We start from the raw sequence: 27,860 nt of genomic DNA on the forward strand, positions 1-27,860 counted from the left end.
GGTTTCACGTAAAAATCATCGCCAAAAAGCTTAGTGTGAACTCACCCTAAGAGACAGTCCGATTGCCTGGTCTGATGTAGTTATACGTCATTGTGCTCTTGAAGATTCCTGGGGGCGCAGACCGTGATGCTCTGCGGCAATGCAGTTGGAAATGCTGTCATCAGGTGGGAGGGGAATGAATATCAAACGGGTGGAGGGAGGAGCTGACAAGCTCTGGAAGAGCCTTGTACTGGGAAAGAAAAGTATGGTGACCCAGATATGCTGCACCACCAAGCTAGTAGGAGGAAAGACTGTAGGGAGCGCATAAAATCGAGGTTTGCTGCGCAAATGGAAAGGGAGAGCAGGAGCTCAGTGAGAAGCAGTTAGAGAGAGCTGCGCTGGAAGATCTGGTGAACGAGGGCGGTTGTCTTGCTGAAGGGCAGTTGAGGACTGAAGGCTGCAGATAGAGGTGGATGCCGGAGAATTACCTAAGCCTTTAGGGAACGAAGGCAGGGACTACTATTGTGTAAAGCACAGTGGGGCAGAAGTCACAAGTAGACAGGAAAGTACTCCAGTAAACTCTACGTTACACCTGGTGGAGTAGGCATGATGTGCCAGACTCAGAGGAGATGCCACCCATGATGGTGTGGAATGTCTCTGGGGTTCCTGTGTCACGAGACCTGACAGAGCCCGATGCAAGGGTTGACCACCCCTACTTGATGGTGGAAAACCACTCCAGAAGATTTTGGTTGAGTCATGGAGGAGAAAGAGGATGGAGACCTATTGGCAAGAAGGAGCAGAGAAAAATAGCTCGACTGCTGGGGGGGGGGGGGGGGGGTCAAGGGAGCGCCTGCAGGAGATGCTGGTAACGATATTAGAGGCTGATCCAGAATTCTTGGTAAAGGTGGACTATGATAGATAGATATTGACGCTCGACCTAGGGGGATGCGACGTTTATTGCTTTAGTTACAGGCGGATGAAGGCGTTAACATGGAGGATGAGTAGGTGGAGTGAAGGGGTGGTACCAACCATCTCCCGAGTGATACAAATAATTGGCACAAGTTCCAGTTGTTCTGTTCATTGGTTCCAGTTAAAGTTCAAGTGTTCCAGTTGTCTTCTGTGGAGACGAAGTGCCGAGGATTGCACTAGGTTAACCCAGGGGAACTGTAAGTGGGGTGAACTAAGTGCCCCCTATTGCAGCCTATGGATTGTACAGAAAGTATCCGTTTGTAAATAGTTTACCTGGCACTTTAACAAATAGTCTAAATGCCAGGTGTAAACCTCATGCCGTGGGGGTGTTTTTCAGCGCCTGGAACGGGGAGACTGGTCAGGGTTGAGGGAAAGATGAATGGAGCAAAGTACAGAGATATTCTTAATGAAAACCTGATTCGGAGTGTCCTGGACCTCAGACTGGGCTGAAGGTTCACCTTCCAACAAGACAACGACCCTAAGCACACAGCCAAGACAACACAGGAGTGGCTTAGGGAAAACTCTGTGAATATCCTTGAGTGGCCCAGCCAGAGCCCAATCAAACATATCTGAAGGGACTTAAAAATGGCTGTCCCCCGGCGGTCCCCATCCATCCTGACAGAGCTTGAGAGGATCTGCAGAAAAGAATGGCATAAAATCCCCAAATTCAGGTGTCCAAACCTTGTGGCATCATAACCAAGAAGACTGGAGACTGTTATCACTGTCAAAGCTGCTTCACCTAAGTGCTGAGTAAAGGGTCTGAATACTTATGTCAATGCAATATTTTACTTTTGAATAAATTAGCAAGGATTGCTAACATTCTGTTTTCACTTTGGTATTATGGGTTATTGAGTGCAGAATGATGGGGAAAAACCTAAATTATTTTTTATTTTAGCACAAGGCCTCAACATAACAAAAGGTGAAAAAAGGGAAAGGGGCTGAAGACTTTCCGAATGCATTGTATGTTGTTGTGTTCTTGTCTTACAGCTCTCCAGTGCAAGTGGAGAGAGAGCTGCTTGTAAGGGTATGCTCCCACGGAGGAACTTTGCAGGCAGAATCCGTCACGGATTCTGCTGCAAAATTCTACCTCCCATTCATTTCAAAGGTAGTCGGACGCTTCTTTTTCCCGCTATCTGATTATTTCAGCTAGTGGGAAAAAGAAGCGTCCTGCTCGATCTGATGTTAATGGGAGGGAGGAATCTTCCTGCTGTCGGCAGGAATAGTTCTGCGTCTGATTTTGCGGCTGGACCCGCCACTCAAAATCCGCTGTGTGAACAAGCTATGATCCTCAATTCACAGAAATTTTTCAGTTTTTCAGTTTTTGCCACTTGTTTACTTTTTTTTTATAAATCATTTTGCAAAAAAATAAAATAAAATTGTGACAAAAGACGCTGTAAAAAAAAAAGGATATTAATGTGCCCTGTGCTCTCCTGTTAATCCCTCTTTATAGTTCTGTCCCCCCAGTCTTCACATAACTTTCCTGTCCATGGCTCCTTGTTTTCTGCCTTGATTTCTATTATTCATGAGTTCAAACCCCTGCTATTCCACTCCAATTAAAGTAAAGAATAAAATGTTACATGGTGTAAAAATAAATAAACTAAATAAGTAAACCACATAACTGATAACCAGCATGGATTCATAAAAAACAGGTCGTGCCTAACCAACATGCTCGTTTTCTATAAGAAGGTAAGTGGAAATCTAGATGTTGTTCATGCGGCTGATGGAATATATCTGGATTTTGCAAAAGAATTTGAGACTATACCACACAACAGCTTTGTACTAAAGCTATAGAGGCAGGGACCATATATGCAAGTGGGTAAATAATTGGTTAAGGGACAGAAAACAAAGAGTCGTTATAAATGGTACTTACTCAAAATGGGCTGAAGTCAGCAGCGGGGGCACCACAAGGATCTGTGTTAGGCCCAATTCTTTTTAATCTCTTTATTAATGACCTTGTGGATGGGATTGATAGTAAGACATAACTTTTTGCTGATTATACAAAACATTGTAGGATATTTAAACTCAGATTTATTGTAAAATATTACAGAAAGCCCTAGATAAACTGGCAGGATTGGCAAAAACATGGCAGATGAATCTTAACGTTACATTAAATGGAATAAAACTGGGGATAACAGAACACAAGAAGGAAAGGTAAGCTAAACAGCAGTACTCAATGTCAGGCATCAGCTGCAAAAGCAAGAAAGATTTTAGGGTGTATAAAAAGAGAGATAAAAACCTGTCATTCAAATGTAATATTACCCCTCTATAATTTATATCTTGAATATGGGATTCAGTTTTGGGCGCCACCTTGTAAAAAGGATATACGAGAGCTGGAGAGGGTTCAAAGGACTAGGTTATTAAATAGGATGGGAGGTCTCACTTACAATGAAAGGCTAGAAAAACTGGGGTTGTTCAGCTTGCAAAAAAGATGCCTTAGCAGTGATTTTATTGACATGTATAAGTGTATGTGTGGTCAATAAAAATAACTAACACATGATTTATGCATTGAAAGAACTGTACAAAGGACCAGGGGATATCCTTTGCATTTGGAAGAAAGGAGATTCAGACATAAATATAGGAAGGTGTTCTTTACAGTTAGGGTATGCTCACACGATGAGAGGCATTTACGTGTGAAAAGACAAGACTGTTAACAGCTGCCTCGTTTCACACGTAAATGCTCCTCGTATTTTGCGAGCCGTCTGAGACGCTCGTAAATCTTGAGCTGTGCTTCATTGAGTTCAATGAAGAACAGCTCAAATTACGTGGCAAAGAAGTGCCCTGCACTTCTTTGCCGAAGCAGTCCATTTAGGCGTCGTCGTTTGACAGCTGTCAAACGACGACGCGTAAATTACAGGTCGTCTGCACAATACGTCGGCAAACCCATTCAAATGAATGGGCAGATGTTTGCCGACGTATTGCAGCCCTATTTTCAGACGTAAAACGAGGCATAATACGCCTCGTTTACGTCTGAAAATAGGTCGTGTGAACCCAGCCTTAGGGTATGCTCACACGGCAGCATCCGTAACGGCTGAAATTAGGAGAAATTTGTGAACATACCCTAATTCTTTTGTTTCAGTCGAATTCCGTTTGCCTCAATTCGCTAAGTTTATGTTGCGATTTTATGCATTGTGTTTATAAAATACTTCGAATGCTATCGAATTTTTCCCTGAAAATGGTTCCCAAAAAAATCTAAAATTCGTTCCATAAAAACAAGTTCTCATATGGCTACATTGTTGAAAAAAAAAAAGTTATGTCCGGCTAAATGTAGAGGTGCAAACAATGTTACTGGTTTGTAAGGCCAAAATCATGACCAATCCCCAAGAGGTTACTGAGCACAGAAGAGACCCAAATTATGCAGGAACTATATTTACAACAGACATAAAATACATTTCTAAAATAAAAAAACTGACACTTTCGGAATGGTTTTTCCAATTTTAATGTGAATTAGGCCTCGTTTACACGAGCGTGATATACGTCCGTGTGACGCGCGTGCTTTTCACGCGTGTCGTATGCACCTATATTAGTCTATGGAGGCATGCAGACAGTCCATGAGTTTTGCTCAGCGTGAGTCCGCTGAAAAAAACTCACGACATGTCCTATATTTGTGCGCTGTTCGCACATCACGCGCCCATTGAAGTCAATGGGTGCGTGAAAATCACGCAGGTCACATGGAAGCACTTCCGTCAAACAGCGTGATTCGCGCAACAGCTGTCAAACTCTGAATGTAAACAGAAAAGCACCACGTGCTTTTCTCTTTACAAACATCCAAACGGAGTGTCATAATGATGGCGGCTGCACGAAAATCTCGCAGCCGCGCATCATACGCTGATGACACACGGAGCTGTTAAGTGCCTTTTGCGCATGCAAAACACAACGTTTTTTGCGTGCGCAAAACGCACACGCTCGTGTAAACCAGGCCTAACAGGGTATTCCAATATAAATCATTTATGGCATATCCACACGGTATGCCATAAGTGCCTGATAGGTGCAAGTCTCCAATATATGAGAGTTGCAGAGGTGGGACCGGTACCTATCAGGGATATGTGGTTTATTCTGTGGATAAGGCATAAATGTTTTAAAAGGAATACCCCTTTAGTTTTACAGTTAAGAGTAAGACTAAGGCCCTGTTCACACAGAGTTTTTTTGCAGGTAGAATATTCTGCCTGACAAAATCAACTCCGTTTTTTTTAAGTGGATTTGCACCACAGGTGTTTTTTGACTCGTTTTTTTCACGCATTTTTTGACGCATTTTACCTCAGATTCTTTATACACTGTTAGCAGTTCCCATAAAATTACCTAGATGCTTCTTTACCCACCTTAATTCCATGTTCTCCAATTTCGTTTGTAATGGTAAACGTCCTAGAATAGCCTTTCAACAACTTAGACGTCACAGGGTTTTAGGTGGATGTGGTATGCCGGATGTTTTGACCTACTATAGAGCAAGTCATCTGTCTATGTGGCTCGCATTGGTGCATCGGGTAGATGACTCCCCCCACCTACAATTGGAGAGGTATTTATTAGGTGAAGAGGGTCTTTGTAACGACAGGGTGGTAGGGAAACAGACAGTGAGCCCTAATCTACCCACCACTCAGTCCCTGCCTATTTGCAACGACCCGCCCTAGGCGACGGGGTACAACTGGGCGACGGTCCCTACGCTCAGTAGGTGCACGACAGACAAACAGACAAGGGGACACAAGCAAAGGGAAATGGGGCAGTTGCCCACGGCAACACCGTGAGAAACAAGAGAGGTGAACGAGCCGAGTCAAACCAGGAGTGTACGAGGTACCAAACACAGAGCAGGAGAGTAGTCAGTAAGCCGGTGTCAGTATGAAGCAAGGTCAAATAGCTAGGAGCTGCAGCAAGGCCAGGAAACCACACGAGAAGAATCACAAGCAAAGGAGGAACAAGAAAGGCAGGTATAAATAGACAGAGGGCGGGAGCTAGCTCCGTCTGGCCAGGCTGCGATAGGCTCTCCCACTCCTAAGCCTGCCATCCTGAGTGGTGGGAGATGGAGTCAGTCTCAGAGACATAGAACCAGGTGCAGACTGATTACCCATGGGCGTATACACAGAAGTTGTGCCTGGCAGATCCTTTACAGTCTTATTCATCTTTGGTCGGAGGTTAAGTCTCCCCAACCTCTCTGTAGCCTGACTACTAGGGGAAATGTTGCAGTGGTCCAGGACTTTATGGCATCATCGCAGGCTTATGAATGCCCGACCCCAATGATGCCACTTAGTCTACTCCCGGCCTATGTTAAACAACATCCTGCATATTTATTACTTCCCCGGTCCAAACTCATGAACTTTGCTTTATCGCCACACCTTAGGAACCCCACGTAAATACCTACATTAGGTTCCTTATTACCTACGACCGAGACACATAGGGTATCATTTTTACATACATTGTCCTTCCATCGTATATGTAAACGATTCAAGGAAATTACCTTGTCCCCCTTAAGAGACGTCAATTGGTTGGAGACCTTATTGTTAGCCCCTCAGCTCCCCAAGGGCCTGATATCCTGAATTTATGGTCTATTACTCTCAAAAGATAATGCGTTTACACCATCTTTTATAGCAGCGTGGGAGAGAGAACTGGACACCCGGTTTACACCAGCTGAGACCTCCAGAGTCTTAGCCAACTCGTATGGATTTTCGAGATGCATTAGAATTCAAGAGAATTCATATAAAACCATGACGAGATGGTATAAAACGCTGTGCCAGCTTAAATCTCCTAGTTGTGGGGTCTCACATATTGGACTTAGATATTCGCCTAAATTTTACACTTTTATACTACTTCATTGCCTGATGATACCATCTATGCATTATAGTCTGTAGATGTTCCACTATGTTCAGACACTCAGTTTTGATTGTATTGTAATTTTTTGTCTTAATATTCCTGTATTACTTGAGATATTACTGGCCTATTGTTCATTATTGCTTGTTTGAATGCCTATATTTCAATAAAAACGAATTTGATTTAAAAAAAACAAAAAACGCTGCGGCCATTCGCGGCGGGTTTTTTTTTGTCTCCCATTGATTTCAACGGGGTTTTTGAGGCGGGAAATGCCTCAAGATAGGGCATGTCACTTCTTTTTCCCGCAAGCGTTTTTTCCGCTCACAGGAAAACAATGTGAGGCAATTTCGGAAGTTTTTTTGCCGCGGTTTATGTCGTAGTTTCTGCGGCAAAAAATTCTGTGTAAACAGGGCCTAAGGTTTGGTTAAATGTGTTGTCTGGTTTAGAAAACCAATTTTAAAAACCCAATCAAGTAATCCTGAGTTAATAGACAATAGAGCGTCTCTCACTCTGTAGAAACTGGCATGTTCATGCATTGAACGAACAAAATATTGATTTTAATGAGAACTATGTAATGCTTAATTTCCCCTATGGTGGCGCTGCAGGAGAATTGAACACTTTCTGTCTCACAGATTAGAGCTGATCGCTCTAGTCCCAGCACTTTATTGTAGAGGTATCCTTATAACAAAAAGAGATTGTCCTAATCGAACATTTCCGTTCAGATTTACAGATTTATCATTTTAAATATAAAACAAATAATTGAACTAATTTATAAGGACAACGTTTGACCTTTTGTATCAAAATATGGAGTGTTATTTTTTTTCAAATTTTACTCATGGTTGCGTTTTCTATAGATTATTTAGTGCATACGATTGTTCATAAAGTAAATGTTTCAATACGTTTCTGATGTGTTTCCGTCTTGGAAAACAGGGGTTACGTTGTTTACTATCTGAATAAAAGTGACCTCTAAGAGATATTACATGGGTGACCCTCTCAGTGACAGGTTGGCTCTGCTCCCACCACCCCAGGTGCCCTGATAAGGCTTTGCTAGAGAACTAGCATGTGTCTGGGCAGAAATCCCAGATTGTCACCTCCACAGGATATAGTCTCTCCCTGACACCAGTATACGCATTGCACACAGGAAGCTAAGAAACCTTAATATAACTCAGACGGGATATCACCATAACAGACGCAACTTCCACAGCGTGAAAACTGAACAGATGGCTGATTCTGTATATACTAAACAGTGAATATCGGAAGTAGATATCGCCTGGTGTATACACTTATATAAGAAGAAAATAAATACATAAAAAGAAAAAAAAAAATTACGAAATTACGAGTTGGGTCAAACAGATATCACTGAAACCACTAATAAAAAAAAAAAGAATACTAAAACACTATCACTCTTTGTAGACTGGCAGTCAAGAAGGAATCCCCCCCCCCCAATATTATTGTTACAAAAAGACGCCTTTCGTAAGGGTTCAGGGGGTGCGAGTTTTCTTCTGGTCCCCTGAATGGCCCTACAAGGTTGGAAATCAGTGAACCCCATTGCGTTTACTAGTTCAATGGCCATATGACAACCTATAGAATCCTACTGACTTGCCAATTCTCTTAAAGGGGTGGTCCTATAGACATCATAAAGGGGGGTCCCCAGCTCAGGAGCCTTCTCTATTAGCCGGAATGGAAAACTGCTGCAAAGAGCGATTCCAGCTTTGGATGACATATTATGACCATGTGTTACATGGTTGCCCATTCATTTTAATGGGTGCCATGTCATTTCCCTTGAGCTGCCACTGTTGGAGATACATGTGGCCATCTGCGTTTTACTGACTCATAACAGCTGGTAATAAAAAGTAGAATATTATGGAATTACAATATATGCAATTTCCTAATATACAAGCAAAGCTTCCCTTTGTGATACTGATTATTCTTTTTCTGAATTTTAACATTGGTGTCCACTGGTTATTTACCTAGTACAATGCAGATTATATCATAAATATATATATGTTATGCATGTCATCATATCATATTCCTGAACTAATCTAATGTTCTTATTGGATTTTAATATGTGATTGTTTTGAGATAATTTATGACCAGAAAATGACCTACTGTTATAAGCGAATCTGTCACCATCTATGCTGACCTATTTAATAGCAACATATTGTAGAACTGCTGAGCTATAAGACCAAACGCCACAAAACATTGTTCCATTTAGTTAATACCGTATCCATGGTATTCACGAGGGGAGCACTTTTCCCACCTTTACCTGCCTCCAGGTAGGATGACTTTCCCCATATCTATCTATCTATCTATCTATCTATCTATCTATCTATCTATCTATCTATCTATCTATCTATCTATCTCATATCTATCTATCTCATATCTATCTATCTATCTATCTATCTATCTATCTATCTATCTATCTATCTATCTATCTATCTATCTATCTATCTCATATCTATCTATCTCATATCTATCTATCTATCTATCTATCTATCTATCTATCTATCTATCTATCTATCTATCTATCTATCTATCTATCTATCTATCTATCTATCTATCTATCTATCACAAAAAAACCTGTGCACAGTCACCAAAAATGGATGGGTGTAAGCCTACTAGGGTCAGGACCAAAAACCCAGATAAATATACTCGTAAAAAAGTTCTAATGGAAACATCAGAATGGCATCAAAATATTCCTTCTAAGGCCTAGTTCACACTGAGTTTTTGCAGTCAGAAAAAATCTGCGGCAAGAAAGGCAGCTAAAAGCCACCCAGGAAAAGAAACACCTCTGCCTCTCATTGAAATCAAGAGGGGAGGGGGCAATTTCTGAAGTTTTTTGGCCCTGCTTCCGACACGGTTTGCGCATCAAAATCAGCGCCAAAAAACTATGTGAACAGGACCTTAGAGAGAATGAGCAGTCAAATCTTAAACTTGCTGTGTCCAGGTAATATTTTATTCTCCATGATACAATGTCTAGTACATGTAATATACAGTGACACAACCTGGAAGGATTAAAACTCATATCATTCAGTTGATAGACTTTCAGGCTGCATCTGTATAATATAGTAATACCACTGTAGAAAGCCAAAGGTGCTTACAATACACAAATAGCAAGAGAAATGCATAGAAGGAAAATGATAAGCAAAAAACCTCTGCTTCCAGCGATCCTCTTATAGAAATGATCACTATATCCTTTTCATTTTGTCATTTAACCTTGATGTAACTCAGCACATACTGAATCATTCAGGAGAAAATAAATTAAAATATAACAATTCTTTCTGCTGCCGCTTGGGGACCTCACTGTATACTGATTTATTATTGAGTTCAATGGGTTTAATGTATAAATCCTAATGTAGTGAGCTCCCTCTAGTGGTGGCTGCAGGTATACAAACTTTTATAATTTAACTGGAAGGTTGTGTGAACAGCATGGGCAAGCATAGGTAGGGGTTCCTAGTGCCTATAACGCCCGTCTAAGCGGTTCAAGAGAAAGTGTAGCGTTAACTTAAAAAAAATCCTTTTTTTCCACCCCTAGGAGAGCTTACTGCATGCCGATTTATTATTGAATTCAATGAAGCTGCAGGCAGACATAATTTGATAATTAATTATTTAACGAGATAGTTGTGTGAATTGCATGGGCAAGCTTAGGGTGGGTTTCCTAACAGTTTAGGAGAAAAGGTTACATTAAATGAAAACAATTATTTATTTTTGTCACCACGAAAAATGATCTCTCTGCATTATCCTGGACCTGTTTATATGAAATAAAATGCAATTATATTATAATTTAATATTAACCTATATTCACACTAGACCACCATGGATAATGGATAACAGCATTAACCCATTCATTGCCCTAGACCACCAGAGTTACTAGGTGTTAATTGATTGACCACCAGGTGTATTAGTAGAATACCATCACTTAGCCTTAAAGCATTCTAAGTAAAAATGAGTGATGTAATGCATGTAGAAGTTGACAAAGTAAGTATAATTGGAGAAATCAGCTTTCTCTGTCATGGGCACCAACATATTTAGGATCCCTCATTTAAAATCCTGCTTCCACACCTGCTTGTAGTCCACAGTTTATAAAAAAAAGCGCTGCTTATATCAGTCCTACATCTGTATATACATGTTACTGTTAGGTAGAAGTAGGGATCATGGTGCAGACATTTTTCTGTAATTCCTGCCAATAATCCCATTGAAGAACACTACAGTCAGCCTCTCCCCAGCCTGAAGTGGCTGCATACAGAGAATAATAGACTGTATTTCTAAACATAGAAAGTAGTGACATAAATAGCACCATACAACCTTAACATGCACATGGGAAGTCACACAGTTATATAATATATAATATATATAATAATTACTTTTTAGAATAACTCTTATGCAGTTATGAAGTAATAGTTCTTACCCACCAGACTGGGATCTTGCAGCTTGTCCTGTCTTGTTCTTCTGTTCTCTCTATGGACTTCTGTCTTCAGTGCACCTACTAGTCACAAGCCATCTCCTCATATATTCCTTCAGCCTGTCCTGACCTCCCTCCATGTCCGCTCTGATCCCTTATTAATGTCCCTATAATTGTCCCTTGCTTCTTCGCTCCTTGTCATTTCTTTCAAAATCTGATTACAGGACTTTTCTCCCTGTCTCTCCTCCCCCTCCTCTCCCTGTCCCATGTGCTACTAACCTCCCCCCTCCTTTCTCTGTCCTTTACATCTATAGGCATTGCCTAGTCTATGACATTCCATGCATCTTTACCTATATATTCTTTATTATATGCTCTATAGCTAAAATAGCGACACACCATAAAATTATAAAAAAATAAAAAGAGCGCTTATTATTTAGAGCCTACATAATGATTTGGAGTATTTATAATAGTCTTGCAGCAATCTGTCTGCAGTTTGTCCATCCTGCATTGGACCGCTAGAGCTGAATTTGTCATTTAACTCTTGGGGAATGCATTATTTGTTCTCAGACATATCTCTCTACATAAGATTTGTCTGCAGTTCTATATAAATCCACAGCTGGCCTATTGGAAAAAACCAGGATGAGTTGTGCTATATGACAAAGTCAGCTCTGCTACATCTGTATTCATTGTCTAATAGACCTAAGGGTATAAGTTAATAAGAAAGTGTATCTCTTGGGGAATTGTTTGTAAATATGATTGTAAATATAGTAAATATTTGTAAATAGAATGTTGTATAAGGAGAAACTGCTGTGTTGTTACATTGTTAATATGACATTCAGATGTACTGTTCTAGTGAAATGTGTGATCGGATAGCGCAGCATATACTGTGCAGCATATATAGTGCAGCATATACTGTGTAGAATACATAGTGCAGCACTTGTGCATACATATACTGTGTGTTGCCTGCATTGAAGTCACTGCATTGTATAGTGATGGAGAGTATCTTCTACTCTGATACAGAAGAATCTGCAGACAGGGGCAGAGGCAGGGCTTAGTACTCTCTCCTCCCCCATTAAAACTGCAGAGATGAGAAGTCAGCAGTAGTGTGTCTGCACATGGGAAGCAGTCCAGGGATAGAGAGAGGAGGAGAGGTGACAGGAGAGAAAAGGGGAGAAGGTGGGGGGAGTCACAGATACCCTACACTGAACTAACACAGGCAGGTAAGTGGGCACTGGGCTATTCATAGAGTGAGGGTCACCAGGGGGCATGCAGTTTGTACATTTATTATACTCACTTTTTGTGAGATTTATATATTTATTGTACTTTGTACCTATTTGTATGGCTTAATAAGGTCCTAAGAGACATCACCTGTCATGGGTATATAGTATATGTAGACTCTACCCTTCACCACTCTGGATTGGTGCTGCTGATTCTCTCCATTATATGAGGGCATGTAGTGACACAAAGAGGGTTGCCAGATACTGACAAGACGAAGGGTATTAATTTTATCACATGCTCTTCTTTTTTCTTTAAGCTCATCATCACGGCTCTTTCCTGGTATTTTGTTTCTCAACTTCCATACTCCCCTGATAGAAAATGCCCATGGGACCCCCGTGGGAGCGAGAATTATTCCCCTATATACGTCAGTCATGCCTCATTGCGACCCTGGGTAAGTGGCATCATTCGTTTAATAAGGTGTATAGTCTGCTAACTTATTATACTGCTTAGCAACATTGTCTCTGACTAGGACCTGCCATAGGATAATAGGAAAGTTACATTGTATGCAGATTTCCATCACTGCCTAGATAATGTGCCGGGGCAGAGTGTGTGTGTCTATATACTCTCTCCGTATTAGCGCAAGTATTTAAAGTGTATCCAAATGTGATCCTCACCTGAGCACACACTATACACACTAAATGCCAGACAGGGACTGCAGGGGTACTGCAGGAATTAGATACTACAGGAGGGTGTGGTGTATGTCATTACTTAGGTTGTGTTGATATAATACAGGTCTGATATTTTTTGCCTAGCTTGCAAAATTCTGCACATATCTAGGGCATTTTAGAGGAGAAAAAAAAAAAATACAAAGTGAACAGATTATTTGTATCTTCTGTCAATGACTCAGCACTAAGCTCAAAAAACTGCATGCTGAGTCAGCAACATACCAATCCTGTCACTTGTCATAGTAGTCCGCTACCTGCTGACTGTCTCCATCGTCCCAGGAGACTTAAATCCTTGTGTATTGAGGATTATAAGATCCACGCAACATATTGTTCTAGACTTAAAGGTAAAAATCTGTTACTTATCAGCAGATTCCTTGTATTAGCTGTTACATGGTCGTCCATTAAACCAGACATATATTACACCCTAAAACCACACTTAATGTAGTGAGAACATATAACATTACATTTAAAAAAAATGGTGTAAAATCTATATTATGCCTGACTCTCTAACACTGAGGGTATGTGCACACGGGTTATTTTCGGACGTTTTTCGGAACGGTCGAAAAATCGGAGGCAGAACGCCTTTAAACATCTGCCCATTGATTTCAATGAGAAAAACGGCGTTCTGTTCTGACGAGGCTTATATTTACACGGCTGCATTTAAAAATGTCAGCGTAAAAAAACGCCCGCGAAAAAGAAGTGCATGTCACTTCTTGAGCTGTTTTTGGAGCCGTTTTTCATTGACTCCATAGAAAAACCGCTCCAAAAACGGCTGGAAAAAATGCAGCGAAAAGCGTGAGTTTGAATAAAAAATGGCTGAAAATCAGGAGCTGTTTTTGGTTAAGCGTGTGAACATAGCCTTATAGTTGTATTACCTTACAAGTTTTACTCTAGCATATAGCAAATTGTATGTCTTTTATAAAATACGTTGTAGAGGTTTGCTGTGGTGTATAAATAACACCACTAGATGTGCTTACACCAGAGGCGGACACAGACTGCAGAGGGCCCCTGTGCAGAGAATGTGCCTGGGCCCCCCATAACCTAACCATGCCCGCGCGCATATAAAACTATACAAATCCATATTGCACATTTTATTACTAGTTTAGAACTCAAGTAACAAACATAAATCATGTGAATAATTTCCATATTTAATAACTGAGTATAACACAAAGCACTCATGTAACTAACTTATAATGACTTTATCATTGCACTGTCATTTATCAAGCAGGACTAACTTGCGATACTTCACCTATAGGAATGCAATAGTGCTGAACCGATGAAGTGATGACAGAAAAGTTAAACCCTGAACAGGTTCACCTAGTAACCAGCGTCACTGTCAGATGCAGTGCAACATCTGACAGTGACACTCACTAGCTGACCAAGACCGCTTCCGTAACTGCCATTCACTTCTATGGGAGTTACGGAAACAGCGTAGCTCAGTGAGCTTTGCTGTTTTCGAAACTCCCGACAATGTAATCAGGAAGTCACCAGGAAACAGAACGGAGTTTAGGGGGCTTCAGTGATAGGCTCAGGTAGCAGAGGTGGGACCTACATCTATCAGACATTTATGGCATATCCTTTGGATATGCCATAAATGTTAAAGAAGGGCAAACCCCTTTAACTCTCCACTGAGCTCCGCTCCACTCCAACATTTTCTACAGACAGGGCAGCAACCACTACCTCCTAGTTATTTTTATTTTCAGTCAGTCCCCTTCACGACGCTCAGCACACACACCACACAGTAAAAGCATCGGCAGGATCAGGGGCAGGTGCAAGAAGAACCCTAACACTGATTGGCTGAGAGGCTCAGCCAACCAGTATTAGGCTTAATTTCAGTAGCGCCTCTATCCCGGATCAATAACTGGTTCGAAGATAGTGATGCTGCTTTCTAGGTGTGGCACGCTCTATCTGGTGGTCTTGGTCACCTAGTGAGCGTCACTGTCAGATTTTACACTGCATCTGACAGTGACACTGGTTACTAGGTGATGAAGACCACCAGACAGAGCAAGCCTCGCGAGGCCCCTCCCCTCCTAATACGTTTTCTAAGTAATAGATCGGCGCAGACGTGCGGCAGAAGGAGGAGGCCCTCTCCCACCCCGTGCACTTTCGGCAACTCACAGATCGGGCCCCCTTCCTTCACATATGTTATTGATGCCATCAATAACATATGTGAAGGAAGGGGGCCCGATCTGTGAGTAGCCGAAAGTTCACAGGGTGGAAGGGGGCCCCCCTCCGTCTGCCACACGGCCGTGCCGTTCTATGCGCACAGCGTTTAGGGCAGCTGAGCGGACACCGACCCCCTCTGGGCCCCTATGCAGCTGAATCAACTGCACCGGCGATATGTTCACCGCTAGCTCACACTTCCCAGTATACACTCTGGACATGGATATATACATAGGAAATAATGCACATATCGCACCCACTTATGGACGAGACATAAGTCAACAAACAACCCTCCTCCTCCAGCCACAGTCTTGAAGGTCACCACTTAAGAACTGAATTTTAATGTATTGCAGAGATATAGTGGGAAGTCTCCACTCCAACAAACAAGTCATCATATCTTAGCTTCCTCAATGTAACATGCAGCGAGTGAAATATTGATTTATGCAGGAGTTTTAAGGTTGTCAGTGGCATTAGGCCAGAGGCGTATATAGAGGTGACAGAACCAAAGATTAAAATGGGCCCCTTTCTTGTGCTGGCTAACACCATCAATTCTCTAACCATCGGAGACAGGAGGACTTTGTTCTCGTTTCCCCCCATCACCGTTTCATGAACCTTGTGTTAATTCCCCACACCCTTGTTTAATAATATTATAGATCCTATGTAGAGAAGATACAATGACAGGTTCTCACCACCCATTAAAGTAAGAGATGTAGCCAACCTGGGCTAGTCCATCTCTCTCAAGGGCTTCCTCTATGGTATATATACGTCCCTGAGTTATGCTCTAAAGACAAGAAATAACTGCTCTTCTACGTCATCTTTACTTTGCGGCTGCATCCTGCGTCTGGAGTAAAGGGCGTTCTTGTACTTTTACACTTTATGCTTTATTTGGGAGTCAATGAGGGCAAAATGATTTCCATGAAATCCTAACTTTTGTTTGCTAGGAAATAAAAACATGAAACTATTAACCCTTAAAAATGATTTACTGAATTGAAGTGTCTAATTTGAAATACCTCTATCGTTAATAAGTCATAAAAAAAGGAATACCCTCTTACCTAATCAGTTGTTGGTGTTTGGCAGTGGAGTTGTAAAGGATCTGCCAGACACAGCTTCTGTGTCGACGCCCGTGGTTAATCAGTCTGCATCTGCTCCTAGGTCTGTTAGGCTGGGTTCACATGACCTATTTTCAGACGTAATGGAGGCTGTCAAAAGACGGCTCGTAAAATTACAGCCTCGTTCAAAGAAGTGCAGAACACTTCTTCAGACGTTTTTGGAGCCGTTTTCTCATAGACTCCAATGAAAACAGCTCCAAAAACGGCCGTAGAAAACGCAGCGAAAAACGCGAGTTGCTCAAAAAACGACTGAAAATCAGGGGCTGTTTTCCCTTGAAAACAGCTCCGTATTTTCAGACTTTTTTTGTTAAGCGTGTGAACATACCTTAAAGGGAATGTGTTGCCAGAAAAACATGTTTTTTTTTTTTTTAATTAAACATTTAGTGTGTAGGTGATTAAACATTGTTCAAATTTTTTTTATTTTTTTCACGAGTCAGGAAATATTATAAATTAATTCTAATTTATAGTATTTCCCATTGCTGGTCACTAGATGGAGCTATTCCCAAAATTGCAGCATTGCAAAATTGGGTAAAAAGCCCTCGCTCTAGTGAGCTCTCAGCATCCCCCCCTCCTTTATCCTGGCTAGTGCCGGGATAAACGAGGGGTTTGAACGGTCTAACCTCCTACACTGTGTGTCGCCATTTTTTGAGCTAACACACAGTGTAGTAGGTTTACATACAGTAGTAAACGTACACAAACACGAACATACATAGAAATCTCTTACCTGCTCCTGCCGCCGCGGCTCCCTCCGGCCCGTCCGCTCCGTCTGCTGCCGCTGGTCCAAGTGCACAAGTCCGGAAGCCGCGACCGGAAGTAGTAATCTTACTGTCCGGCCGCGAATTCCGGTCCACAGGAAAATGGCGCTGGACGGCGCGCATTTCAAATTGGACTGTGTGGGAGCGGCGCATGCGCAATTCCCACACAGACGGCGTACATGTTAGTGGATGGAACGGGCCCCGTTCGCAGTCCCTATGGGACTGTGGCTGCCGTATTCCATGTCTGTATGTGTCGTTAATCGACACATACAGAAATGGAAAAAAAAATGGCAGCCCCCGAAGGGAAGAAAAAGTGTAAAAATAAGAAAGTAAAACACAAACACACAAATAAATATAAACGTTTTTAATAAAGCACTAACATCTTTAACATATTAAAAAAATAATTGTGATGACACTGTTCCTTTAAGAGTGACTCGATCTGCTAGCACTCAGGCTGGTAGGCTGAGGTGTGGGAGAACCTATCACAGCCTGGCCAGACGGTTCTAGCTCCCGCCCTTGGTGTATGTATACCTTCATTTGCTTCTTGTCTTTGCCTGTGATTCTCTCTGTTTCCTGGCTCTGCTGTTCCGGCTATTACTATTGACCTCAGCTTCATTTTGACCCTGGCTTTACTGACTACGCTCGTGCTCTGCGTTTGGTACCTCGTACACTCCTGGTTTGACTCGGCTCGTTCACTACTCTTGTTGCTCACGGTGTTGCCGTGGGCAACTGTCCCATTTCCCTTAGCTTCTGTGTACCCTTGTCTGTTTGTCTCTCGTTCACATATTGAGCGTAGGGACCGTCGCCCAGTTGTACGCCGTCGCCTAGGACGGGTTGTGCAAGTAAGCAGGGACTGAGTGGCGGGTAGATTAGGGCTCAACTGTCTGTCTCCTTACCCTGTCATTACATAATCACAGGCCCATATACCTTTTCTACCCTGGTTCCTACTACAATGGACCCCCTTGAGACCCTGGCTCAGCAAATGCAGGGTCTCTCCCTACAGGTCCAAGCCCTGGCTCAGAGGTGCGACCAGCGTGATGCTAACCAGCTAGTGCCCTTCACCTCACCTCTTGAACCCCATCTCAAGTTGCCTGACCGGTTCTCAGGGCACCGGAAGACTTTTTTCTCCTTTCGGGAGAGTTGTAGACTCTATTTCCGTCTAAGACCCCACTTCTCAGGTTCTGAGAGCCAGCGAGTGGGTATAATTGTCTCCCGGCTCCAGGACGGCCCCAAAGAATGGGCCTTCTCCTTGGCTCCTGACGCCCCTGAACTTTCCTCTGTTGACCTTTTTTTTTCCGCTCTCGGGTTCATCTATGACGAGACTGACAAGACTGCCTTTGCCGAGAGTCAGCTGGTGACCTTACGTCAGGGTAAGAGACCCGTTGAGGAGTACTGTTCTGATTTTAGGAAGTGGTGTGTAGCTTCTCGGTGGAATGACCCTGCCTTGAGGTGCCAGTTTAGATTGGGTCTGTCGAACGCCCTGAAAGACCTGTTAGTTAGCTATCCCTCTTCTGATTCTCTAGATCAGGTTATGGCTTTAGCAGTACGTCTTGACTGACGTCTCAAGGAACGACGACTTGAACGTTTTTGTGCCTTCTCCTCTGGCTCCCCCATGATGGCTCCCGAGGTTCCGTTGCTTCGTTCTTCCACGGAAAACTTGGATGAACCAATGCAACTCGGGGCCTCCGTGTCTCCCCAACAACGTAGAGAGCTCCGCAGGAAGAATGGTCTCTGCTTCTACTGTGGGGATGACAAGCATCAAGTGAACAACTGTCCTAGGCGTAAGAGTAAGCAGCCGGAAAACTTCCGCGCCTAAGTGAGAATCAGGGAGGTCGCTTCGGCGCACAGGTATTTCCCGTAAATATGAAACCTAATAAGATCTTTCTTCCCTTTCAGGTCTCTTTTGAGGGTAGGTCTGCCACCGGCAGTGCCTTCGTGGATTCAGAGTCTTCTGCTAATATTATGTCTGTGGAATTTGCTATGTCTCTAGCTATGCCATTGATTGATTTGCCTAAACCTGTCCCGGTAGTGGGTATCGACTCCACTCCACTTGCTATTGGTTATTTTACGCAGCATACCCCTGTTTTTGAACTCATGGTTGGCTCCATTCATTTGGAGCAGTGTTCTGTACTGGTGATGCAGTGATTATCGTCAGATTTGGTTTTAGACCTTCCCTGGTTGCAGATGCATAATCCCACGTTTAACTGGAGTACTGGGGATCTTACTAAATGGGGTAATGAATGCATGACGTCCTGTTTTTCTGTTAATTTTATTTCTCTCCTTGAGGAGGTGAACAATCTACCTGAGTTTATTCAGGACTTCGCTGATGTTTTTTCTAAAAAGGCCTCCGAAGTGTTACCTCCTCATAGAGAATACAATTGCGCAATCGATTTGGTACCAGGAGCTAAACTCCCTAAGGGTAGGATATTTAAGCTCTCTTGTCCCGAACGTGGGGCCATGAGAGAATATATCCAGGAAAGCCTGGCCAAGGGTTACATTCGCCCCTCTACTTCTCCGGTAGGTGCTGGCTTCTTCTTCGTAGGGAAGAAGAATGGTGGTCTTAGGCCGTGCATCGATTACCGAAACTTGAATAAGGTCACTGTAAGGAACCAGTATCCCCTTCCTTTGATTCCTAATCTCTTCAATCAGGTTCAGGGGGCCCAATGGTTCTCTAAGTTTGATCTTCGGGGGGCTTATAACCTTATCCGAGTCAGAGAAGGGGATGAGTGGAAGACTGCGTTTAACACGCCCGAAGGTCATTTTGAATACCTCGTCATGCCCTTTTGGTTGTGTAATGCTCCCGCGGTCTTCCAGAATTTCATAAATGAGATTTTAAGAGGCTACCTGGGAGTATTTCTTGTAGTGTACCTTGATGACATGTGTTTTCCAAGGACTGGTCCTCCCACATTGAGCATGTCAGGAAGGTGCTCCAGGCCCTTCGGGAAAACAAACTCTTTGCTAAATCCGAAAAATGTGTGTTTGGAGTGCAGGAGATACCATTTTTGGGTCAAATGCTCACTCCTAATAAATTCCGCATGGACCCGGCCAAGGTTCAGGCTGTGGCTGAATGGGTCCAACCTGCCTCCCTGAAGGCGTTACAGTGCTTCCTGGGGTTTGCTAATTATTACAGGAGATTCATTGCTAACTTCCCGGTCATCGCTAAGCCTCTTACGGATCTTACTCGCAAAGGTGCTGATCTCCTCCACTGGCCTCCGGAGGCGGTCCAGGCTTTTGAGATCCTTAAGAAGTGCTTTATCTCTGCCCCAGTGCTGATTCAGCCTAACCAAATGGAGCCATTCATCGTGGAGGTTGACGCCTCCGAGGTGGGAGTGGGTGCGGTCTTGTACCAGGTCCCTCACCCATCTCCGTCCCTGTGCCTACTTCTTCAGGATGTTCTCGCCCACTAAGAGTAACTATGACGTGGGCAACCGCGAACGTTTAGCCATTAAATGGGCATTTAAAGAGTGGCGCCACTTCTTGGAGGGGGCTAGGCACCAGGTAACGGTCCAAACCGACCACAAGAATCTGGTCTTCCTAGAATCTGCCCGGAGGCTTAACCCGAGACAAGCTCGATGGGCCTTGTTTTTTACTAGATTCAACTTTGTGGTCAGCTATAGGGCTGGGTCTAAAAATATTAAAGCTGATGCACTGTCGCGTAGCTTCTTGGCCAGCCCTCCTTCGGAGGAAGATCCTGCTTGTGTTTTGCCCCCAGGTATAATAATATCCTCTGTTAATTCTGACTTAGTCTCCAAAATTGCGGCTGATCAAGGTTCAGCTCCTGGGAACCTTCATGAGAACAAGCTGTTTGTTCCCCTGCAATTCCGGCTAAGGGTACTCAGGGAGAATCATGACTCTGCACTGTCTGCCCATCCTGGCATCCTGGGTACCAAGCACCTCATTGCTAGAAACTATTGGTGGCCTGGGTTGCCTAAAGACGTTAAGGCTTACGTCGCCAATTGTAAAATTTGTGCTAGGTCCAAAACTCCCAAGTCCCGACCAGCGGGCTTACTATGTTCTTTGCCCATTCCCCAGAGACCTTGGACCCATATCTCCATGGATTTTATCACCGATCTGCCTCCATCTCAAGGCAAGTCGGTGGTGTGGGTTGTAGTAGACCGCTTTAGTAAGATGTGCCACTTTGTGCCCCTCAAGAAACTACTCAATGCCAAGACGTTAGCTACCTTGTTTGTCAAACACATCCTGCGTCTCCATGGGGTTCCTGACAATATTGTTTCTGACAGAGGGGTACAATTTGTTTCATTGTTTTGGAGAGCTTTCTGTAAAAAGTTGGAGATTGATCTGTCCTTCTTCTCGGCCTTCCATCCTGAAACTTTTATCTCTGACTGTCAATATGATTGGGTCTCCTTCATTCCCCTCGCCGAATTTTCCCTTAATAACCAGGTCAGTAACTCGTCAGGGGTCTCCCCCTTTTCCTGTAATTTTGGGTTTAATCCATGGTTCTCCTCCATTTCACCTGGTGGTTTCAACAATCCCGAGGTAGATGTCGTTCATCGAGAACTGTGAATAGGCTGGGCCCAGGTTCAGAAGAACCTAGAGGCATCCCAGAGCATACAAAAGACTCAGGCAGATAGAAGACGTTCTGCTAACCCCTTGTTTGTGGTCGGGGATCTGGTGTGGCTGTCTTCAAAAAATTTGCGCCTTAAGGTTCCGTCCAAAAAAATTTGCTCCCCGGTTTATAGGGCCGTACAAGGTCATTGAGGTCCTTAACCCTGTCTCCTTCCGGCTGGAGTTACCCCCGTCTTTTCAAATACACAACGTGTTTCATGCCTCCCTCCTGAAACGCTGCTCCCGGTCCTTGGTTACCTCGAGGAAACCTGTTCTCACCCCTGAAGGGGTAGAATCCGAGGTGGCCAAGATTGTGGACAGCAGGATGGTCCAAGGTTCCCTCCAGTACCTGGTCCATTGGAGAGGATACGGGCCTGAGGAGAGGACTTGGGTACCTGCCCGGGATGTTCACGCTGCTTCTAGGTCTGTTAGAGTGACTCGATCTGCTACCACTAAGGCTGGCAGGCTGAGAAGTGGGAGAACCTATCACAGCCAGGCCAGACGGTTCTAGCTCCCGCCCTCGGTATATGTATACCTTCATTTGCTTCTTGTCTTTGCCTGTCATTCCCTCTGTTTCCTGGCTCTGCTGTTCCAACTATTACTATTGACATCAGCTTCATTTTGACCCTGGCTTTACTGACTATGCTCCTGCTCTGCGTTTGGTACCACGTACGCTCCTGGTTTGACTCGGCTCGTTCACTACTCTTGTTGCTCACGGTGTTGCCGTGGGCAACTGCCCCATTTCCCTTAGCTTCTGTGTACCCTTGTCTGTTTGTCTCTCGTGCACGTATTGAGCGTAGGGACCGTCGCCCAGTTGTACGCCGTCGCCTAGGACGGGTTGTGCAAGTAGGCAGGGACTGAGTGGTGGGTAGATTAGGGCTCACTTGTCTGTCTCCTTACCCCGTCATTACAGGAGTTTCCCTGCTCCCTCTCTTTTGTAAAATATCAGCTGGAATATGCTGGGCCATGGTAAAGACCATTTAAATGTGCCTTGGGTGACAATGGCTGATCTGGCACTGTGTATTATGCTATTGCCAGCCATTTAGTCTGGGAACTGCTTGATATCCCTATTCAATGAATTGATGGACCAATGGCATTGGCCATATGGTCATCAAAGTCCATTCTTAAAGTGGGATAATTTCTGCACCATGATACTCCACCCCAGATTTTGACCAGTGAACCTGAAGGCAATTTGACAAAGCAAGAAGGCGGTCGGATGCAAGTGGGTATGTAAAAATAAAAAGGTTATCTCTTTAATTTATCATGCAAAAAGGGAAAAAATTTGAAGTGGGTCAGGAAGGAGTAATGTTAAAGTCATAGCAATAAAGAGGTCCCAAACTGATGTAAATATATGTTACAAAGTGTCAGTACATCAAGTGCTAACACATTGTAATAAAAAAAACTTCTGCCTCTGCAGGCAGCTAACATCTTCAGGGGAGAGGGAGCTGTCAGAGTGGCCACAAGTCTCTCCTTGTGAGCTGCCGCACGTACAAGCCTAGTCCCATTGAGTTCTATTGAAGCCGGCTCGTTAACTAGCCCACCATAGTAACCCGAGGATCCTCCGGAGTATCCAAGCTCTGACACAATAATGGGTCCTCAAGGTCAAGCAAAAGACATTTGGGTATATTTCCTCTGGGTTTATTCACAAATAACCTATTATATCTTATTGATGATATGTCTTGTATATTCTATGATAACAACAAGGATTGCAATGCATGAACATGATCTGTATAGATGGAGGGAGTTCAAAAAAATGTCCTCTGGAACGCCCAAGGAACCCTAGTTCAACACTGCTAAGTGATTATATTAATGTACAACTTTGTAGTTAATGGTAAAAAAAAAAACCACAAAATGCCACACCTAGGAAATATTATCATGTTGTATAACTGTAGCAAAACTGCAGAGAAAATAAAACGAAGTATGGCTAGCAAAGTATGGATTCCCATCTATTAACATTGAATATTTGGTTGCTGAGGTAAAATAACACACTACCAAAAATGCAGTGAAAATGCCCACTGTGAATCAAGCCGAACATAAAATGAAATGTATAACCTTATTATATCATTAGAAAACTGAATGCCGTTATTATCAGGCTTCATCTTTAATGGGATTGTGTACACAACACAATTTAGGGCCTTTATCTATACGATATATTATTTTCTTACCAACACATATGACTTTTATATGTATATTGTATGCAATAACCCCTGGTCACTACTATGTTATATTTCTCAGTACTGTCCGATCTCCACAGAGTTCATTACACTTACAATAAATAAATGCTATAATCAGAATACTATCTAAAGTCACCCAACACAGCCTATTTGAAGTCGGAAGAAATGTAAGACATGGGCGTCCTGTGGCAGATAAAGGACACAAATGTAAGACATGGGCTTCTCGTGGCATAAAAACAATATAAATGTAAGACATGGGCTTCACGTGGTATAGAAAGGGCATAAATGTAAAACTTGGGAGTCCTGTGGCAGATAAAGGACACAAATGTAAGACGTGGACTTCCTGTGGTATAGAAAGGACATAAATGTAAGACGTGGACATAATGTGCATGCTGCGGAGGGAAAATTCTGCACCACAGCCTAAATTCTGCACTGTTATTTTTCGCAACGTCTGAACTAAGTTTCCTAAAAAGGTATAGAAACCAATGAAAAAACGGCTGCTGCAGATTTCCACTGCGGACTGTCAGCAGTGGATTTCTACAGCAATTCCACCACGTCTGAACATGCCCTAATAGTGCGTTTTGTGATGTGTTTTTAGGTGCGGTTTTTACATTTTGATGCAGAAATAGATGTGGTTTTATGTTGTGGATTTTGGTGTGTTTTTAAATAAACTTGTCAGATACAATTTGCAAGTGGAAACGCAGGATAAATTGACATGCTGCGGATTTTAAAATATGCACTGCAGGGTCACGTTATGTGCGGAAAAATTCCACAACGTTTAGATGAGATTACTCATCATATATATATATATGTATATACAGGGAGTTCATAAGTAGGTATAGAGGGGGAGATTTTTCAAATTGCCTAATTGCAATTTTGTGAGGCAATTTTGAATGAAGAAACACACGGAGACGGCATTATACACGGAGACTTAATAAACGATGAAGCCAACTTCAAACTTTCAGGTTCTGTTAATAAGCATAATAGTTCATGGGTTCCATCGGAGCTTTCCGTCTGGGGAACCTATGAACGGAATCCAAACGGAAACAAATGGAAACCATAGGTTTCCGTTTGCATCACCATTGATTGTAATGGTGACAGATCCACTACAAATTGTTTTCGTTTATCACCGATGTGCAAGGGTTCCGTCGTTTTGACGAAATGAATAGCGCAGTCGACCCATGCCAAAGAAGCATGTCAAGAAATGAATGCCAATAAATAACTTTGTGCCAATGTGTGCTTGAGTGTAAAAACGAGCTTACAGCAACGTGTAAATAGTGAGGGCCGCCAATATAGAGCATATAAGAGATTGTACTTAATTGTTTTGTTATCCTATAAAATACAATTTTAACTGTATACCTATTATTATGAAATGTACCTATTATTTAAACTGTATACCTACTTATGCACCCCCCCCCCCCCCCTTTATATAGCAATAATCTTTGTAGAGCTTCCTGTGGTGGAAAGGATAGGAGAGCGTACACTATATTATATGGTGGGGACTTTCAAGGACTAAAAGAAGCAATGTCCTTGATATGGACTGAATCTTGTATACAAGGGGACACAATGCCTGGTGGTAATATCAAAGAAAATGACAAACTGTAAACTTGGGCTTGCTAAAAGGAATATCAAAGAGATTTGGATACTGGACGCCAGTCCTTGAATAACATTGAGGAAGAATTTTAATTGGGGGTCAGTCCTTCTGTACTGTGCCCAAGGAGAGCTATGATTGACGGGTAACGCTAGGATTTCTTTGCTCAAGGGCTGTTGGAGATGGGATGTTCTTTTTGTAATTTTAGATAGCACAGAGAAATGTTCCACATAACAGAGATGTGTGCGTAGGGTCAGCGCAAGAACAAAGGAGAGAGAGGGGACTAGATTGGTGTTTAATTTCTGAAATGCTGAATGAAAATATACAAGAATAGACTAGAACGGAAGGGCCATTTATAAAAGTGGAGACTAGATATTCATTGTTCCATAACCACTTTTATCAAATTAATTCACAAAATCAAAAGAATAATTCTTAAGGTCATTGCCATTTTACTTGACTGCAAATCTAATAAAAGATCAGGGGTGTATACAGTGAGTTCCTGTGCGGGAACAGTGTGTGGGTTCCTTACTCTCACAGAACCCCCCTTATTGGAAAACTCAGTATATTGAGAATTAGCGTCTAGGATAAGGAGTTATGGGCTGTGCTGTGAACGTGCTTATGGCATACTGCTTCTTCTCTGAACCTGCATCTAATACCTGCAGTCAGTGGGGACTTGTGCTAGTGAATAAATGGAAGGCTGCAAATTGCACTAGCACTGTATGCAGTTCCTGAAGCTCTGATTCATTGGTTCTAATATTTCCTCAGATAGAGTCCATACCATGAGACAGCAATTTGTAATGATATGACTGAGTCTGGGGGCTAAATTAATGTGGGGGGTCTAAGTTTGGCATCTGCCACACACTATAACTTCCAGAAATGTTAATGCAGGAAGGGGTAAAGGGAGACTGCAAGAGACATAACGTGTTTTCACTTTAGAGACAATAGGACAATTATGCCATGGTGTGTATGTATGTGGCAAGTGCATGTGTGCGTGTATGTAGAGTTTGCAAATGTACATATATGTAGTTAGAATACATATGTGTGTGCATGTAGTGGAGTATGTATGTATGTATGTAGTAAGATTACATATGGGTGCATGTAGTGGCATTATGTATGCATGCATGTACACAGAGAAATAAGTATTTGATCCCTTTGGCAAACAAGACTTAATACTTGGTGGCAAAACCCTTGTTGGCAAGCACAGCAGTCAGACGTTTTTTGTAGTTGATGATGAGGTTTGCACACATGTTAGATGGAATTTTGGCCCACTCCTCTTTGCAGATCATCTGTAAATCATTAAGATTTCGAGGCTGTCGCTTGGCAACTCGGATCTTCAGCTCCCTCCATAAGTTTTCGATGGGATTAAGGTCTGGAGATTGGCTAGGCCACTCCATGACCTTAATGTGCTTCTTTTTGAGCCACTCCTTTGTTGCCTTGGCTGTATGTTTCAGGTCATTGTCGTGCTGGAAGACCCAGCCACGAGCCATTTTTAATGTCCTGGTGGAGGGAAGGAGGTTGTCACTCAGGATTTGACGGTACATGGCTCCACCAATTCTCCCATTGATGCGGTGAAGTAGTCCTGTGCCCTTAGCAGAGAAACACCCCCAAAACATAATGTTTCCACCTCCATGCTTGACAGTGGGGATGGTGTTCTTTGGGTCATAGGCAGCATTTCTCTTCCTCCAAACACGGCGAGTTGAGATAATGCCAAAGAGCTCAATTTTAGTCTCATCTGACCACAGCACCTTCTCCCAATCACTCTCAGAATCATCCAGATGTTCATTTGCAAACTTCAGACGGGCCCGTACATGTGCCTTCTTGAGCAGGGGGACCTTGCGGGCACTGCAGGATTTTAATCCATTACGGCGTAATGTGTTACCAATGGTTTTCTTGGTGACTGTGGTCCCAGCTGCCTTGAGATCATTAACAAGTTCCCCCCGTGTAGTTTTCGGCTGAGCTCTCACCTTACTCAGGATCAAGGATACCCCACGAGGTGAGATTTTGCATGGAGCCCCAAATCGATGTCGATTGACAGTCATTTTGTATGTCTTCCATTTTCTTACTATTGCACCAACAGTTGTCTCCTTCTCACCCAGCGTCTTACTTATGGTTTTGTAGCCCATTCCAGCCTTGTGCAGGTCTATGATCTTGTCCCTGACATCCTTAGAAAGCTCTTTGGTCTTGCCCATGTTGTAGAGGTTAGAGTCAGACTGATTAATTGAGTCTGTGGACAGGAGTCTTTTATACAGATGACCATTTAAGACAGCTGTCTTTAATGCAGGCACCAAGTTGATTTGGAGCGTGTAACTGGTCTGGAGGAGGCTGAACTCTTAATGGTTGGTAGGGGATCAAATACTTATTTCTCTACTGGTAAAAGTAACCTAGCCTAAAAATTCTAGACTGTTCATGTCTTTGA

At 42.9% G+C, this 27,860-nt stretch overlaps 1 protein-coding gene across 1 annotated transcript in view; it reads left to right on the plus strand.

The window, feature by feature from the left end:
• Positions 1 to 12,213: 12,213 nt before the first annotated feature.
• The window catches only part of SCN4B (sodium voltage-gated channel beta subunit 4), a 77,096-nt gene continuing 61,449 nt past the window's right edge, over positions 12,214 to 27,860 (plus strand). The window contains exons 1-2 of the mRNA XM_075838935.1: positions 12,214 to 12,363; positions 12,678 to 12,812. Of these exons, the coding sequence (XP_075695050.1) occupies positions 12,740 to 12,812 (73 nt within the window). The 5' untranslated portion in view covers positions 12,214 to 12,363; positions 12,678 to 12,739. The remainder of the gene's footprint in view (positions 12,364 to 12,677; positions 12,813 to 27,860) is intronic.

Source organism: Rhinoderma darwinii, chromosome 10 (genome assembly GCF_050947455.1).
Source record: "Rhinoderma darwinii isolate aRhiDar2 chromosome 10, aRhiDar2.hap1, whole genome shotgun sequence".
Taxonomy (NCBI): Eukaryota; Metazoa; Chordata; class Amphibia; order Anura; family Rhinodermatidae; genus Rhinoderma; species Rhinoderma darwinii.